We start from the raw sequence: 18,101 nt of genomic DNA, 5'->3' as shown, positions 1-18,101 counted from the left end.
TCATTTTTATAAAGCTTGTTTATTTAAGTTAAGTAATTTCACTTAAATGTCTAGGTAATTTTCATTGCCATTTAAGTGAAATTATTGAACTTAAATATACAAGCTTGATAAAAATGATCATTCTAGAAGAAAATTTCAGATTGCACTTAGTAGGCCTGTCACGATAACAAATTTTGCTGGACGATAAATTGTCCAAGAAATTATCGCGATAAACGATAATATTGTCGTTCTGAGACCATTTTCATTTAATATAATTATAATGGCATAATAATGCAGGTACACCTTTTTTCAACGATCTATAAACTTTTATTTCTAAAGAATATTAAACATTGAAAACGGAAAACATTTTAAATATCCAAAAAAATGAACAAAACAACCAAAAACAATGAAAGCAATGGATTCTTAGTGTCTGTTAACAAAATAAATGTCTGTTAATAAATAAAATGGATGTAAACAAAATTGCACTTCAAAAAATATTAAACATTAGGCTTTAGACATTAGGCTTAAATAGTGATACATTCCATAACAGGCAAAACTGACAGTTAGGACCTTTGTAAACAAATAAAAAAAAGCCTCAACAAGCCATATCACACAATTTTGCACTGTTACTCCTGTTACTTTGTCCTCCTGTTACTTTGTCAAGTGATTGTGTACTGTCGGGAAGACGGAGACGCACTTTATTGCGTGTATGCTACGCACTGAAAATACTTGGTTAGGATTAGGGGTGAGGAGTGCGTGCCTATTACATGCCATAAAGAGCGTATCATATGCACGCAAAAACTATTTTTGGCATATAAATGGCACGAGAAATAACATTCGTGGTATAGATACGCATTTTCATGTGATCGGGCTCGCTGTCGCAACTCACAACTAGCGTCTTCTCTCTCTCCCGGCAGTCGCCGCAAACAGTCCCGCCGGCGCTTTCCCATACAAAGACCATGTGACTGACAGGCGCCGCGGCGCCGCCTTCTCACACAAAGACCATGCAACTGACAACAAGAGGGTTCACTCCTCCTATACGCTAAAGAACCGAGCGAGAGTGGTCATCCAGTCTCTTTGGTAGAGAGAGAGAGAGACGAGGAAAACAAACAAGCATGCAAATGGAATTATCGCGGCTCATTTTTTTTATCGTGCGATTAATCGACTTATCGACTATCGCGACAGGCCTAGCACTTAGAGGCTTTTGCATCTGAACTCTTCATATATATATATATATATATATATATATATATATATATATATATATATATATATATATATGTGTATGTATGTGTATGTATATGTATATGATTGTTTGTGTGTGTGTGTGTGTGTGTGTGTGTGTGTGTGTGTGTGTGTGTAAGGAATAATTGAGAATAATTGCAGTTAGAGAGAGAGAGAGAGAGAGAGAGAGAGAGAGAGAGAGAGAGAGAGATTAAGCATATGTGAATTACCTGAGTTTGTGTGTCTCTCAGAAGTGTTCAGCAGCAGCGTCTCTACTAATAGCGAAACTGTAAGTTAATATGCTCCAAGAACAGGGCCGTTATTACCATTCTAGAGAGAAATTCATGTAGCTTTTAAGTTGACTATTTTACTGATAAAATCGTTAGAGCAGTGCTAACATATAATATTCATTTACATATAAATGTATATGAATATTAAATATGAAATTACTATTAGTTTTTAAATATTTGTATAACTGTTTTTAAAGGACTTTTGTGCATGCCTGAATTTATATTTATATATATAAATCTATAGAGATGCACCGATTACAATTTTCTGGGCCGATTCCGATTTCCGATTTTTCATTAAGTTTGACCTGCCGATACCGATTTTAGCCGATTCCGATTTCATTTTTTCTAACCACTTTACAGCACACACAAATATTTATTTTATATCATTTCTGTAATAGAACATTTTACAATTTGCATAGTTCACACACATCTAAAGTGCAGTGTTGTGGAAGAACCATTTCCTTTTCACATTCAATATCCAATAATTTTTTATATATATTTATTTAGCAAACGAAACGTCTGTATGGAAACAGGGAATGGCAATAAAATAATATATAAATAAAAAATAAAATAAATATAGCCTTGCAGTATAAAGATATTTATCAAAGCACACACACACAGGCCTATTGCAATCACTTCAAACTGAATAATAAAACAAGTTTAAATGGGTACATTTTCTATAAAAATATTAGTCTTTGTTTTCTTTTCTGACATAGCCTACTCCAGTTCTTGTTAAAACGCAAATTCTGTGCATTTTGGGCACTTTTTTTGTGAAACCCTATTTAGGCTATTTTCAACCAAAAGTGTGAAGATGAAGCTCGCGACGCTCCTGCTTGACGCTCGCGCTGCTCCTGCTCCCGTTGTGAATGCACTCATATTGATTAACATATGCACGCCGAAAAAAAATACGCGCTTGCGGTCTGAACGGACGTAATTCACGAGGTTTTCTACATGTGCTCTGTGTGCACGTGTGATGCTGATGTTGCGCAATGTTAATCATGCGGCGCCCGAGTGCATTTGACCGGCATAAAATCGGCATTTGTCAGACTGACCGGCCGGTCGCCGGTTACGGCCGATCACGTGAAAATCGGCCAATTCCGGTCACCAGCCGATCAATCGGTGCATCTCTATAAATCTATATATGTGTGTGTTCCTAGGAGAAATATATATATATATATAAATATATATATGTTATTGGTGAAAACACATTTATTGATGAGTTCTGCTGTTAGGAAAATCGGTGTTCATGTGAATCGAGATCTAGTTATCCACTGGGTGTGATTTTAGAGCAAATGTTGTTGTCTCATGCTGACCTCAGAGACAAATGGTCACTTCAGAATGATACTTGTAAATATGTCTGTTCAGGCTTTAAGCATAGATGCTGAGCTTGATGGCGTGGAACAAGTGCATCACTGTAAACTCAGAGAACAAAATGGCAACTCATAATGTTGGAACAGGCAGACAGGGAGAGGCAACAGCCCATTGAAAGAGCTCCTGGAAGAGAGCACTGGGACTGGAGCTCCGATGTTGGCAACGGTGCTCGCGTTAACGTCGTCACGCTCTGCTAGCGGCTCTACGACTGCCATGGCAGTTGAAACTCCTCTCTATTTCTGCTGGGAGCCCCGCTTCAGAGTCTTCACGGATACAACACGTGCGTGCTATTAGAGAGACGAGCACTGGAACCCGTCAAACACCAGAGCCGTCATCCAGACACTAGCAAGAGCTTGTCTTGATGTTTTTCTGTAGATTTGATGTGTGTCAAGAGGACAGGAAATGTAGAATCAGACAAGAATGCCCACCTATCAGCCACCCCCCCCCCCCATCTCAAACTTCAATCCCCCCACCCCACCAGCTCCAGTGACAAGAGATAATTACTGTGAGATTGATCGTCTGCTGAAAGTAACTGAAGCAAATAAATCGTTTGATGCCTGGTGCAGAATGCGAATGGCAGCTAATGGGTGAAGTTGCAGGAGAGGTCGTCCTGCCCGTAATTTGACTTGATGAAGCATCCTCGCCGGGGCCGCATGAAATATGCTATTGATATTCAGCCAGATCCGCTTCCAGCTCCACCAAATCCCTAACCGACCCTCACCCGAGCAGGGCTCCGCATTATAGTGCTAAATGAAGAGGAAAATGTAAGTAATGTTGAGTTATGAACCCATGATTTCAACAATCTGACCTAAAAGGAGGGTGAATTCATCAGTTATTCAGAGTATGCAAGAGCTCATTGAGACCTTGCACCAACATCTGGTGCCCCCAGGCATTTTAGTAGTCCATGATATCATTCAGCTTCACAGTGCCAACAGCGTGATGTCAGCTCAAGTTGACTTGAGTTGAGGTTGATGAAATTACGCCGCAAGTGGGTGTCATGAGCTTATTAGGGTTTAAAGCAGATCAGTGTTGAACAAACCGAAAGGGAGGAAGACTGAGACAGTGGGAGCAGAGAACCAGTTAAAGGGGGTCGCGCTCACTCGATCGCAACACCGTCTTATCTAAATGAAATTGGAAAGCAGGACAGCGAAACATTCCTTTTGGTAATTTGCATACAAAAATCAACAAGGCTCATTATTTAAGGAACCTCAATTCCTTATGTGCCGAAATCTCATTAGAGCCCCGCTCTGAGCAACGGTGTTTACCACACCTAATCGGGCTATTTATCTTTATTGTGCTGGGCCTCATGTATGTTTGCTAAAATTAATACACATCTCAGCCAGCGCAAAGTGCAGCTTTACCAGATGGATAATTGATTTTACAGTGAATCGAAACTGTTGAGCCATAAAATGGGCACATTAGCATGCATATTAATAACGCAAATAAGAGGGCGAGGCCAACGGCACTAGGCCAGATTAAGTGACAGTCTTTATTTACAGCGTTGCCGGGAGACGGAAGGTGTCTACCGTGGTGACGACGTGGCTTAATGAGTCTTCTCCCCGGGCTCAGGTACCTGTCTTTCTCCTCCTTTAGTCTGGCTCAGTCTCCCGCGAGGGGCCGTGACTGCGACATGCAGTCTTGCCACTTATTGAACGTCAAAGGTATGGCGGTCTGGTGCTTCTGGTGCTGGTCTCATGGTGTGCCCCTTTCTTGAGCCCACAGCTCGACACTGAGGCTCAGCTCGGCAATTAAACGCAATGGAGAGCCATTTAGGTCTGAAAATTGAGCTAAATAGTTTTGACAAGGTGGTGGATGAATGTGTCTGGGAAAAATTGGTACCTTAAAATATAGTTTTTTGTTTAGCTGAGCCAAAAGTGGCGTAAACATTTTTTGTTCAAAATTTGTTTTCCCGGTATTCTCACAAATAAAGCATTATTGTGAGCTTTTGTGTGCATAGACTGTTCACACTTCACAGCAGGCCATTATTCTTGATTGAAGTTGCAGATGTGGGTTTTTGCTTTACAGCTATTTTCACACTTGTTTGCTTAGATTACATTTTAAAATATATTAAAATTATATGTTATACTATTTCACTGTATTTTTGTGCAAATAAATGCAGCCTTGGTAAGCAAAATAGACATTTTGAGGAACCCCCAATTTCATTTTTAACTGTAAGCCAATTGCTACAAGAGACTTGATTGAGAGGTTGTGTACCAGTAAAGAAACCATTTATTAATGGTTAATAAATGGTTACAATGGTTACAAATGCATGCATAGCACCATTAAGCACGGCATGGGAAACGTAATGGTATTGGGGATGCATGTCTTCAGCAGGTGTTGGAAGGATCTACACAGTTGCTGGCACCTTGAAAATGGACCAATACTTGGGAATCCTGTTGAGCACAATGTAGTCACATATGGAGCATGTATTTGGAGATCAAATGTGTTTTTTTTCCATCATGATAACGATCCCAAACACACAAATGCAACAAAGGTGCACGCAATAAAAGTGTTCATGCTCAGCATTTTCAAGTCATCAAGTGACTTCCTCAGTCACCTGACCTTAAATCCATTGAAAACCTTTGGAAAATTATACAATTGAATTGTGATAAGTCATGCAGGTCTTCAAATGAACCCTAGGTTTGGAAAGAAGTTAAGCATGACACATGCACAAAGTTCAGGTCAATGGTTACTATAATCAAAAACGAGGGAGAATCAACAAAATATGAATAACTGATTACATTGTAGTCAATGCTTGCTTTATTTCCTGTGAGCTTTTTGTTTTTCTATGTATTATTTGCACCTGAGTCTCTTTTCTGCATATGGCCTGGAAGCACTGCTGATTTCTCTCTTCTGCGTTGTGTTCCCATAGGTGTTGGCCCTACCAGTATGTTAATCCCCTACTGTCAACAGAACCCCATCCCTCTACATTTAAAGTAATCTCTTTAAATGTCACAGGAAAAGCCCATGTCATGTATATTTAGTCTGGGCATCTGGCATTTGCTCCTCTGTAAGAGTAGAGTACACAGAGCCACTGTAGTCTCGAGAGAGACGGAGGAGCTCAGATATTAAGGCTTTGTAAACATATGATACAGCACTTGGAAGGAGCAAAGTTAAAGATGGCCAACTTGCTGGAGAACATACAAGCATGTATTTCAGAGGCAATATTGCTAGGTGAAGTGAAGTTTTTTTTTTTTTGGAGCAGAAAAGATGGAGACTGGCATATCCTGAAAACTTGTCATTGAGTTTCAACGTTTCACCCAAAAATGCCAATTCTGTCATCATTTACTCCCCATAATGTCATTCAAACCATTATGACTTTGTTCTGCAGAACACAAAAGAAGATACTGTTCTTGTCAGTGGGTTTCAGTGTTGTTTTGGACCACACTAACTTTCTTTGGAACATTCTTCAAAATATCCTCATAGTTCAGAATATCTTCAGACAGGTTTGGAATGGCATGAATTTGAGTAAATGATGACCACATTTTCTTTTTTGGGTGAACTGTCCTTTTAAGTAAGATGGGTTCTGCAACATTTTTTCTCTATACTTTTGGCAGTAGTGTATTTAATACTTTTATCCATTCCTCCTCCTTGCTCTGATTCCCTCAGAGATGAACTTTCCTCAAGAATAGTCTTTGATTTTAAAACTGACTCTGTGGTTTACATAGCATTTACCGCAAATGGCACAAAAAGCCTCCTTTCAGAAGCAGTCAATAACGACAGAAAACTTCATAAAAGCAAGTTATTTCTTTTAAGCCTCTACTATAGCGCTGACCCTCACCAAAGAAACTTTGACAGGATCAATAGCTTCACATAGACTACTTCCCACCAGTCTGCCTCTGCAATGTCAAACTGAATTGATTTGTGTTATGTCTAGCCTAACTTGCGGTGGAGTATATTTATTCTCTTCACCAACTCACATTTGTGGCCGAGAGCCAAGGATAAGCCACTAGCGATCATTTGGTGCAAGCTCGCTCTGTGCGCAGCCAATAACTATTAGCAAGATCTTTCAGGTGTGTTTGGGAGGGAAGAAATGGGGCTGATGGCAAATAACAAACTTTCTGTAGAGTCCTGAAGAGGGCGACGGCACAATAATGTCTATATATATTGTTTTCACGTGATTATAGCCTGCTTCCTCAGGCGTTCACTGCAACAATATGGCTGATATGTTCGATTGCGTTGGAAACCGTTTTTTCCTTCTGTTTGAAATCCGGCCAGATAATTAGTGTCTAGGCTCACACTGTAATAAGCCATTGTGACAGAATAAGAACAATGGGTCTTTGGGCTCTAGCCTGGTAAAGAGGGACACACGGCGGGCCGTCGCTAAATGCTGGCAGCGAGACAACTTTAGCATGTGCATTGGGTCGCATCCCACTTTTTCTTAACAGCACGCGCAGGATGCGTTCCAGTGTTGTAAACGCTGCTGATGGCGTGTTTTCGCCTCACTCTCAAACAAGATGTATTTCAGATAATAAAATAGTCAAGGGGAAGCCAACTCACTCGCCCGAGCGTCATCATTAAAAAGTTCTGCCTCAGCAAAGACGACAAGAGGTGGGCTAAAAAAAACAAATTGCGGCCTTAGCATGCTTTTGCAGTGTTTCGCTCCACTTTCGAATGACTTGTGCAATCGCTCAATCATATTCGTGCCATCCTGTCAGTATTAGCGCGCAGGAGGCTGAGGCTGCACGGCACGTAGGGACTTTAATCCGTGATGTCCTGCCACAACTATCAGCCTGCCATTGTCTTGCGCTGTCGTGTCCTTCATGATCGATTAGCCCGGGCTATAAAAGAAGGGTTATCGATCAATGACAGAGGAGAGGTGAGAAAAAAAGGAGGGAGGGAGAGAGAGATGACAGCCGCAGACATGTCCGTTCCCTCAGCAAGGGGAAAAAGAGGGATGAGCCCCAGGGAATGAAGCGAGATTGTGTCTTGTGATGTTTATGCTGTTCATCACTGCAAACTGAAGTTTGCAAGCCAGCTAATCTGTTACATTGTGGCCTTGCGGGGAGGGCTGCGGTTATGTGGTGAAAGAGGAGCTGTTTTCACTTGCTTCTTGTGTGTATGTGTATTTTAAATGGCATACTGATTTATTGGTGTGATAGGGAAGCTCTGGGCGGTCTGAGCGGTTTATCACATCCTTGGATTTTCTTCTCTCCCTACAGGTTATCCAAACATTGTAGCAACGTATGGCCGCGGATACACTGGTTTCGCCCCAAGCTACAGCTACCAATTCCCTGGTAAGTTCCATCTTGTTAAGCTCTGTATGGTGCTTCTCTCTCCTGCTGCTGTCTGGTAATGGCCTCCCTGCTGACCGGCAAACTCACAAACATCAATGCGCACCCATCCCTGCCTCTCGCTACACCCCAATGCTGAAAAACTTTACCGTGGCACTTTACACTTAAATACACATTCACATACTCAAACAGTATACATCTTGATGTACAAAGACACACATATTGCCTCATTCGCCCCCCCGCTGAAGCCCCACATCAACATGCTTGTAGCTTTGCAGATAACACTGCCATACGTGATGCTTTTAAAATCCGTGGGAGCTACAAACGAGCCCATGGCCTTCTCATTTTCGCTCCTTTCACAGATAATTCAAACGTTCAACTATACTACACAATACAATTCAGCAAATCGCCAAAATCTTGACTCAGCAGGGTTTCAGGCCATCCTGACAAAGACAGGTCTTTTTTGTCAGGAATAAATGTGATGTGGCAAAGCAGCTCTATTATTTCATAGCCCACTTCTCAGATCTGGCCTTTGGTAACCTGTTGGTCTGAAACGTGCGTAGTATATCTTATCATGTTCTGTGGTTTATCTGGTACTACTGAGTGTAGGCTACTTAATTTGACACCTTGTAGCTAATACTGCTAATGCCCAGTGAATCTCCTTTAATTGCACCTTATATATTTCTGATACACGTGTTTATTTTTGCATCTCTACTGATAAAAAAAAAAAGTCTAAGCAAGTCTGGTTAGCTGGTTTAAGCTGGTTATTTGGTCTCACAGCCTGTAGATTTGAGTCTGTTTAGAACCCCAGGAAGTATCTATTTGAAAGCCAGAATTTAATTTTTATTATATTTATGTATTACTTTTAGGCAGACCTGATTTAGTGGCTGGACCCATTAGTTTGTCACACTGGTTTTCCAAAAACAGCAAACAATTTTAGACTGGTCCAAGCAGATATATTGTCAATTTCAGCAGGGAAAGCACTAGTCCATGTTGACGTGTCTGTTGTTTGATGCTTTGCATTAATGTAATAATCATGAATAATTATAGAATTAGAGTAACTTCAAATGAATGAAACACAAGACCACGGCTCTTGACGAATTTCAAAGCGACATTTTGTTTACACAATTGATCCTCAGTTGTACATATGTAGCTGTATATGTACCCTCTCTCATCTCCGTGCAATCAGAGTATCTTCAAGAGGGGTTTCAACCTTATTTATGTATATAAATGTATCATGTTTGTCAGTCGCTCAAAAGGCCTTACTGGTGATGAAATTCTTCTGTTGACTTGGTTGTTAAGCGTAAAGGTGGCTGTTTGTTGCATTGAGGAACTTTAGCTGTCTTCTCCTTTGATGCCAGCGCACAAATTAACCTCAAACAATCTGTACAGGCGTCCCAAACTAACCGCCGAGTGCAGACAGAATATTCCAGTGGCGACTAAGATAAATAAATGGGGTTGGGGGGGTGATGGGCTAGAGTAATGGATAATGAGGAAGTGTAAATTGGCAGGCGCTTGAGGAAGAGCTTCTGTGACTAAGCCTGGTTAGGGGGATTAAAACATCATTGTGGGCTCACTCTTTTCGGCAAGAAGTCTTAGCCTAGTGCCATGTTAGCAACAGTTCTGAGTCTAGCAAACGTAACTAAGTCACCCTTACAAATATATGTGTAGGCCTATATCTAAACGCTAAACTCCCACCTGACGCTAAAAATAACTGAACGAATAAACACATGCCGGTCCGCCCATGCCAAAAGCCCCATAACACTAGCTGAAAAGCAATCGAGTGTATCAAATGCATATTTTTAGTGATATTGACCCTGGATATAGAGCTGAAGGTCTTGCTGGCATATGACTCACTGGAAAATAGGCTGCAAACCGCTTGACTTAAACTGCAGTTCTAGTGCAAAAAGGTGCTTTTTTTCCTCCGCTCATTTAATCCCCCAGCTTTTCTTGTAAAATGATCTGCCCAGTGCAAATCCAAAAGGGTCCCTTCACTCTTCCATTTCAGATGTTGTCAATGACCTTGGAGTTGAACATATAGGGTGAAAAAGCTTTTTTTTTCCAGACCGCTTGTAGCACCTGGGATTTGCTATAAGCTTGGTTGCAGTGAAGGTTAGAAATTGACTGTTGAAAAGAGAAAAGGTAATTTTTTTCAAGGCACTTCTTGTAATCCGTGCAGGTAACTGGATTTGTAACAGGTCACAGGGGATGGCGCACATTTTCTCAGTCTGTGCATGTATGCAAGTCACTGTGTTGCTGTGTTGTTTTTTAATGAAAACAAGAACCATAAATTGCTTATCAATGGCACTCAGGTAAAAATAAAGCCCTGTAATGCTACCGTGTGTGTGTATGATCGATATACAGCGTATGTACCTTTCTAGTCCTCCTCCGGGAACAATTTTGATCACGGATGGATTTAGTGTTTTCTTTGCCCCAAAGACATACAGGCATAAACAACCAATGGTGCTATGGCAGAGCTCCTGAGCAAGTGTTGCTGCTATTGTCATTTTCATACTAACATCCTCTGGTAGATAAGATAAGAAACAGCTGACAGCATCAGGCCACCTTCACTGTTATCTCCCCATTCACCAGGACACACGCACACACATTGTTCTCCTCATTTTATGAGACTGAAAAGGGTGTTTCAGAGGCTATGAAGCACATCCAAAGCTCAGTTTCTATCCTGCAAGCCCGTGGATCCATCAGACTTTCCCCAAGCTGCGAGAGAAGATCTTCTCATTTTGCCGTAAATCTGTAGATTAAAGTTGCATTGATCCAGAGGAGTGCAAGCAGAGGTGGTCTTATCAAAGATAATTGTTAAGAATGATTTTGTTGACGTTTTGTGTTTTGTTTATTTCTGTTTGATCTCGCCCCGCGCTAGCCGTCAACCGCTTTTGGTTTTCCGAGCGGTGAATCATCTCTCCTCATCTCTGTTCCGCCGCGATTTCTGCCGTTTGACGCGGCTGGCACTGATGAGAACTGAAGGATGTTCCAACATCAAGGTCGCCGCCCCTCTCGGCCCAGTCGGAACAAACAACGTGTTAAAATACCATCCTTTAGTTCTCATTCCTCCATTTATCCCTCTGTTCTCAGGAGGAAGAAGAGAGAGGGCTGGAATTGATGCTTCACTTTTGATTAAGGCCCAATCAGTTATGCAAACACAGAGGCTGTCAGGGACGGGGCCCTTCTCTATTCTCCGCCGGCCCCGTCATACAGATAACACGATCAGGCTTGCAGGATATTGGAGTGCAAACAAATAAATAAAGATGCTGCTTTGGCTGACCACAGACACTCTTTGTGTGGAGGCGAGGGAGACGGAGAACTTGCGAGCGCCACTTGCTGAGGGGAAAGTATGATATGAGCCCTGCCCCGCTGAGCTTGGCAGCAGCAACAGACTTTAGGAGAGTGGCACAATTTCTTCTCTCTGACCCATTGTAAGGAGAGGATCATAAAAGGAGGAGAGAAAGAGAAAGAGAGAAAGTGGATGAATAGGCAACATTGAAGTCTCCTGCAGCTGTGCTACCCCATTCAGCTCTTCACCCAAATTAGCTCTAATTGAAAAGGCTGCTTATTAACTCAGTAGGCACGAGGCAAACACATTCACCATGTTACATGCTCAAAACGGGGACCGCTGAGCCGGACACACACTCGCCACACACACATGGCTCTTATAAACGCATCCCGCCGCTTCATTTAGGGGTAATTCTTGACTGACGTGGGCTGCGGCGGGCAGATGTTGTGTGTGTGTACGGAGTAAACTGCGTGCATGGTGGCAGAGGTCATTTTGGAGGTGGCCTCATAGCGATAGATTAGACAGCCTGTCTCATGCGCCCTGCCTGCTGTAATCACACTGATGACTCATCCGCTGTTCCCCACAGTCAGGCTGAATCCCTGTCATATCCCACTCTGCACTGCAGAGGCGGTTTAACCAGTACGGGTTTAATTATCAGCTTGTATCAGATCCACAACTCAGACATGGAACTCTGAATGGAGCGCCTTCTTTTGCCTTTAGGAAAGCTCTGCAAAATGTCACATGACACTGCACAATCACAGTCAATCAAAGCGCATTTTACGTTTAACGTTTAAAGTGGAGAGGCAATGTGAACCGGTGAGACGATTTCACTGCTGTCCTATAGCTCATTGTTTGACATGGTTGGTTAAGACAGAACCTAAGATCAACCTTCCTTTATTGATTTAGCCACAATATTCTTATAATTACTTATGCAAAACACAGTGCCCTAACCAGATACAACGCAACAGCTGCTTATTGTCCTGACCTACTACACCAAGCAACAAGCTACAGAACATTTTGTAGGTTTCTTTGTTTCTTTCATTTTATTTATTTATTTATTTTATTTTGTTACATTTAATTGTTTTTTATTTTACTTTTATTTTGTTGTTTGTTTTACTTTGATATTTTTTATTTTGTATATTTATTTATTTATTATTTTGTTGTTTTAGTTTTATGTATTTATTTTATGCTGTTATGTTTTTATTGTATTTATTTATTTTTGTTTATTCTGTTACATTATTAAAGTGTTTTTGTTTTTTTATTTAGTATTTATAAAGCACAATTTAATACAACCATAGTTGCCCAATGTGCTGTACAGAGATAAAATGAATACCACAATACAACATTTTTATTTTATCATATTATTGTATTTTGTTATTATTGTTACATTATATTATGATATATATATATATATATATATATATATATATATATATATATATATATATACATAATAAATAAATATATTTATTATGAATAAATAATAATAATAATAATAAATAAATAAAATAATACATAAAAAACACACAATATAAATGTAACAATATATATATATATATATATATATATATATATATATATATATATATATATATATATATATATAGTTACATTTATATTGTGTGTTTTTTATGTATTATTTTATTTATTTATTTTGTCATGTAGAATTTTCGCATTGAGTTTGCACAAATTATTTGCAATATACTTGCCGCATCTTGCCTGGTTTAGGTTCAAACTTTGCTTTCTCAAACATTTTAAAAAACTTTATATCTTAAAAAAATTAAGATTAAAGTTTGATATTATCCCACTGACTTAAGTCAGTACTTAAAATAAAATAATTGTCAGCGAAGATGCTTTTCCTGGCCTGCCAGCTTCAGCTAATAGCCACTTTCTGACAGCTGGGGCCACTTCTCACTGTCTCCCATTCCTCTGGCCAGATCATTTTTGCAGAACTTTAACACTGCACCTATGCTGCCTTACAAGCACTATATCCCTAAAGAAATGTGAATTATTTGCAGCACAGCCTAGAAAATGTATGGATAGATGCACTACAATACAATTAGATTAGCATTAGCCCTCTGCCATTTCTGTCTGTCGTACTAATCACAGATCTGCCCCCTCTCACATGGTCATCAATGAGAAGTCCAGTGCCCTCAGATAAGCTTCTTAAAGAATCTGGCCTGATGAGTGGGTGACTTTGCCTCCCCCCCCTGGAATAATCCCTATGCCCCTCTTCCAGAGATATAGTATTTGTCTGGCCAGTAATTGCCCTCATCAAGGAGGCGGCCAGTGGAGGAGACCTGTCCCTGTGCCTCAGTCTCATTATATGTGCTCATGCTGATGGCAGTGATTGGACCTGAATCCAGGGGGCCAGGAAGCCGCGGGGAGGTGGACTGGTTTGCTCTAGCCGTATGAGGTCTCACTGATGTCTAGGCAGGTTCTGACATTAGCAGGCCGACCAGATCCGGATCTTTCAAATCCCTGATGCCGTGATCTTCAGCAGAGTGACAAAGTTCACAGCTCTTGCATTGTTCACCCTTTTGATCTTCCTTTCTCTATTGGAGTTGAACTTTAGATCCTGAATTAAGATCCTGTTTGCCGAGCACATGGCATTACACATTTCTGTATTTAACTAATGAGCTGGTTACATCACTGGACATATATCAATATGACATTCAGAAGCGGTGACTTAGCCCTTTGCATTCCCCGTTGTATTCTTAGGCATTGGCTTGCATTTTCTTAGCTAAAGCTTTATCAGTAATATGTATGCAGCGGTGTCAGGCTGTTCTTTTACTTTATTTGTTCTGTGCACCAGAACTGATATGTATTTTTCTTTGCTGCTCATTACCGCTTTGAAAAAACTCTTTTTGAGTGGTTGTAGGTTTTATTGCCTCGTGTAAAGTGGCGTCTTCTCTGAACTGCCTCCCCTTGCACAGCTTCTTCCCCTGGGTACAGTTACATACGTCTTCCTCCAACCCCTCCATCCCCCATTTTCCCACTCAGAGTTTAAGCATATGTAAACCAGGTGAAATGACTGTTGTATGCAAATGTATAATAACTAGCCTAGCTTGTAAGGTTTAAATACACATAGCTTTTGCTATACATCCTTTGCTAATGTCACATCTTTTGTAATGTATAGTACCCAGCCATGTGGCTGTTTTGTGATGATATTCAGAAAGCCCTCCTGGCCTATTTTATACAGGCCTGAGATGATGGATGTACTAGAGAAATCTGGTCATGCCTTCTGCCTTCAGAAATTGCTCTATAAGATGCACTATTAGTCAGACACAGCTTCACAGCTTGTATGTGATGCTCCCTGTGGCCGTTCATATATTCCAGTGTTTTTTCCCCTTAATGTGCTTCTCAGATCAATGAAAACATTGCTTGTTTATTTAACCTCTGATCATGAGTGGACCATAGTACATTCTCACACTTTTCAGAGTGGATATAAAGGTAATCATAATTCTTGTAAACTTACTTTCCTCTATATTATGTAGTATTTTATTGTATTGTATTGTTTTGTATTATATTTTATTGTAGTCACTGTTGATTTAGGTGTTCTATGTGGTTGCTAGGTGGTTGCTAGGGTCTTCTGTGTGTTTTTGTGCTTTCTATTAGGACGGTTTGATTATGACAAAAAATACAATCATGGTTATTTAGGTCAATATTATGATCATGAATATTTAACACGGTTATGTGTGGGCGATATGACCAAAAGTAATTTAGTTAAAAAGCTCATTACAAACAATTGGACAAAGATACAAATGAAATAAACAGTGATTTATGTTTTTCATGCAAGTCTAAATCAGTATTCAGTTAATAGCTTAGGCCTTCTACAGAAATTGAGTAATCAGATGTAAAATATCACAGCACATAGTCTTTACTGTATGAATTAAACTTGCTTTGATTCTTATTAAAGCTACATAAGTCATTCAGTCAAGAACAGTGAGTGATTCTCTTGTTTTCTTTTGTTGTTTGATTAACATTAGTGACAAAGACGTTATATATAGAATGACGATGCACTCATATTACTATTAATGGGAAAAAGTGCAATATGGCGGAATAAGTTCCGCCTTTTGAATATAAGAGCCAATCCCAGATTGGTAAAGTCATCACAACACTGCAGCTCTAGTTGCTATAGAAACAGTGAATGCTCTGAGACGCGCGCTTAGGACTGCGCATACGCGTTGGCTGCTCGAGTCTGAAATGAACTAATTATCATTTTGACGCTTTTTTGACACAAGAAACCACATTTAGGAGACAGTTGTCAGATTTCATTGTTTTCAAATATGAAATTTATTTGTAAGCTTGGTGAACAGCTTTGGAGAACTTGATGTTTTCCTATTCAAAGAGATCGGAGCTGCTCTTGCATGACTGAAATATTTGCCCGTTTCAAAGATGGCCGCCGCCAAGTGAAATGACTTGTCTTAAAGGGACTTTGTACAGACATCAGCAGGTTTATTTGTCTGCTGTCACTTCAAGACCTAATGCATGGGTTCAATATACTGATAGACATTCAATTAAGACATAAGTGACTGTTTACGTGAATATTCTCCAAACACGGTATTTTGACATTTTTTGTGTAAGTTTGTCCGTATAGGCATGCACCCAAAGCTCAAAGTATACTTTGGTTGTCCGTGTTCCATTACTCTCAGATCTCGCACACAGTCCAGCAATAGAATGCACTGTATGAAAGTCACGTTACATGATTCGACTGATTTGTACATTAAGTTTGGCCTTTTATGAAGGAGCGAAAGCGCACCACTGTAAAGGAACTGAATGCTGGCCTATAATCATTTTTATCTTGAGTATTGTTTTTCCGTTATCGTTGGAAGCCAAAATCGGAATCAAAACTAAAATTTGATTAATCGCACAGCCCTACTTTCTACGGTGTTCTAGGTGGTTACTAAGAATTGCAGGATTTGTATGTGGTTTGTAGAGATTGCTAAAATATTTTAGGTGTTTTAAGAGTGTTCTGTTTGGGTGTCAGATGGTGTTTTTGGAGGTTGCTAGGGTGTTTTAGAAAGTTGCCAGGGTGCTCTGAGTATACAGTTTTTTTTATAGGGATGTCCCGACTCCCGATCAAGTTATTTGTGTCCCTGATCAGATCCGAGTCATTGAATATTGAGTATCTGCCAATACCGCGAGTCTCGATCCAATTCTTGTATTTTACTCATGGTTCACACTTCAAGAACATTAAAGTTATTCAAGTCAATCCAATGCATACAGGGATATGCAGAGAGTGCTCAGGGGCTTAAATGAAAAAAAGGGACATCTGTCACTATGAAGTAATTCCAAACTATTACTACAGTAAATATACTGTACATATAGTATATAATTCTAATAAGAGACTCTCTATATATTGGTAGAATTAAACATTTGTTACAATGGTAGACATTGTAAACCGACTGTGTGGTCACAATTATGAATATGGGACTACTGGTATAAACTTATTTTATATTATATGTACAATAAGCAGAATAATTGCAACAAAAAGAAAAAAATGGATTTCATTTTAGAAAGCATGAAGCTTTGCAGTGCCAGAATGCCAATCTGTCAGTCAAGTCCAAAACAAGACGAACTCTTAGCAATGTGTTATGATCTCTCAGATAGTCTGAAAAAAATAACATAAACAGTAAATAAATTACTTTTCAGTGTTTCGTTACAAAAGTGCATATACATATATAAGCTTGAATGTGCTTGTCTGACGCGCTAGAACAGACCTCATTGGTTCCCCTATAGTTTTTTAGGCTATTCTGGGTGAATATTCTGCCTAGTATTATATTTTTGTCCCTTGATGTAGATCTGCCCCTCTTTCATTATTAGTCAATGGTATATATTTTTTACCTTATTTTATTCTTCACTGTGTGAACAAAAAACAAAAAAAATATGTAGACACAAAGCGTAAACATAGTACGCGATTTAAGGTATCATTCATGTCGATAACATAAATGGTGTTCAAATCATCATTTGTTTATAGTCCTGGATGACACAAGTGTAATTGTTCTGTAACCATAATTGAATGTGGTAAACGCTCACCTCATCTAAATAATCACTGCTGAATTCACACCTTTCCGCCACAAGCAACTGAACCCCTACAGTCAGCGTTGACCCACGATTCTCACACCTGTAATTCCCGAAGCCGTACACTCCGGAGCGGCGACATATCTCGTGTCTCCTTTGCCGTCAGCACCCTCATTAGTGGTAAATGTGAGCAGGAGGGCGTAATACGGAGGAGTTCTCTGCTGGCGAACGCCACTCAGGCTTGTGCATTTGGAAGCCTCATTGCCCAAGCTCCCGGCAGTCTTTGAAAGCTCTGCAGAAAGGCCCTTTTGAAAGTAATTCAAGTCAAGGGCTTCTACTAGAGAAGTATGACTCACCTCTCGTTTGAAAAGATGGTTGGCGAGATTGCTCTTTTCTTTTATCCTCCTTTTTAGCACTCGCATTTTTTTTGCGCAATTCATTTCTTCCTTGAATGTCTTTTATAATGCCTATGTCAACTAATAGTGCTTTTTGAGTGTGGTTCAAAAGCAAGGGCACTGTTCCTGTTCTTTGATTCAGGTTCATTAGTGGTTTAAATGATGTTCTGATGCATTCAATATCAAATTCATCAGATGTATTGCCATTTCTGTTTTAATGTTAGCAGCCCCGCTAATCTCATTTAATGGCCATTATGACTTAAAATCATGATCGACCATGTCTAATTATTTA

General features: G+C 39.9%; 1 protein-coding gene across 20 annotated transcripts in view; it reads left to right on the top strand.

The window, feature by feature from the left end:
* msi2b (musashi RNA-binding protein 2b) overlaps positions 1-18,101 on the top strand; it is a 260,388-nt gene that overhangs the window by 209,018 nt on the left and 33,269 nt on the right. For all 20 annotated transcript variants that reach the window (XR_014030509.1, XR_014030510.1, XR_014030511.1 and 17 more), the window contains one exon: positions 8,027-8,101. Coding sequence is in view for 13 of the 20 variants with exons in the window: in XM_081370975.1 (XP_081227101.1) it covers positions 8,027-8,101 (75 nt within the window). In the remaining 7 variants the exon portion in view is untranslated. The remainder of the gene's footprint in view (positions 1-8,026; positions 8,102-18,101) is intronic.

The sequence above is a fragment of the Scardinius erythrophthalmus genome (assembly GCF_964197995.2).
Source record: "Scardinius erythrophthalmus genome assembly, chromosome: 7".
Lineage (NCBI taxonomy): Eukaryota > Metazoa > Chordata > Actinopteri > Cypriniformes > Leuciscidae > Scardinius > Scardinius erythrophthalmus.
Note: the sequence above shows the minus strand (reverse complement) of the source record. Positions and strands in the feature narration are given on the sequence as shown.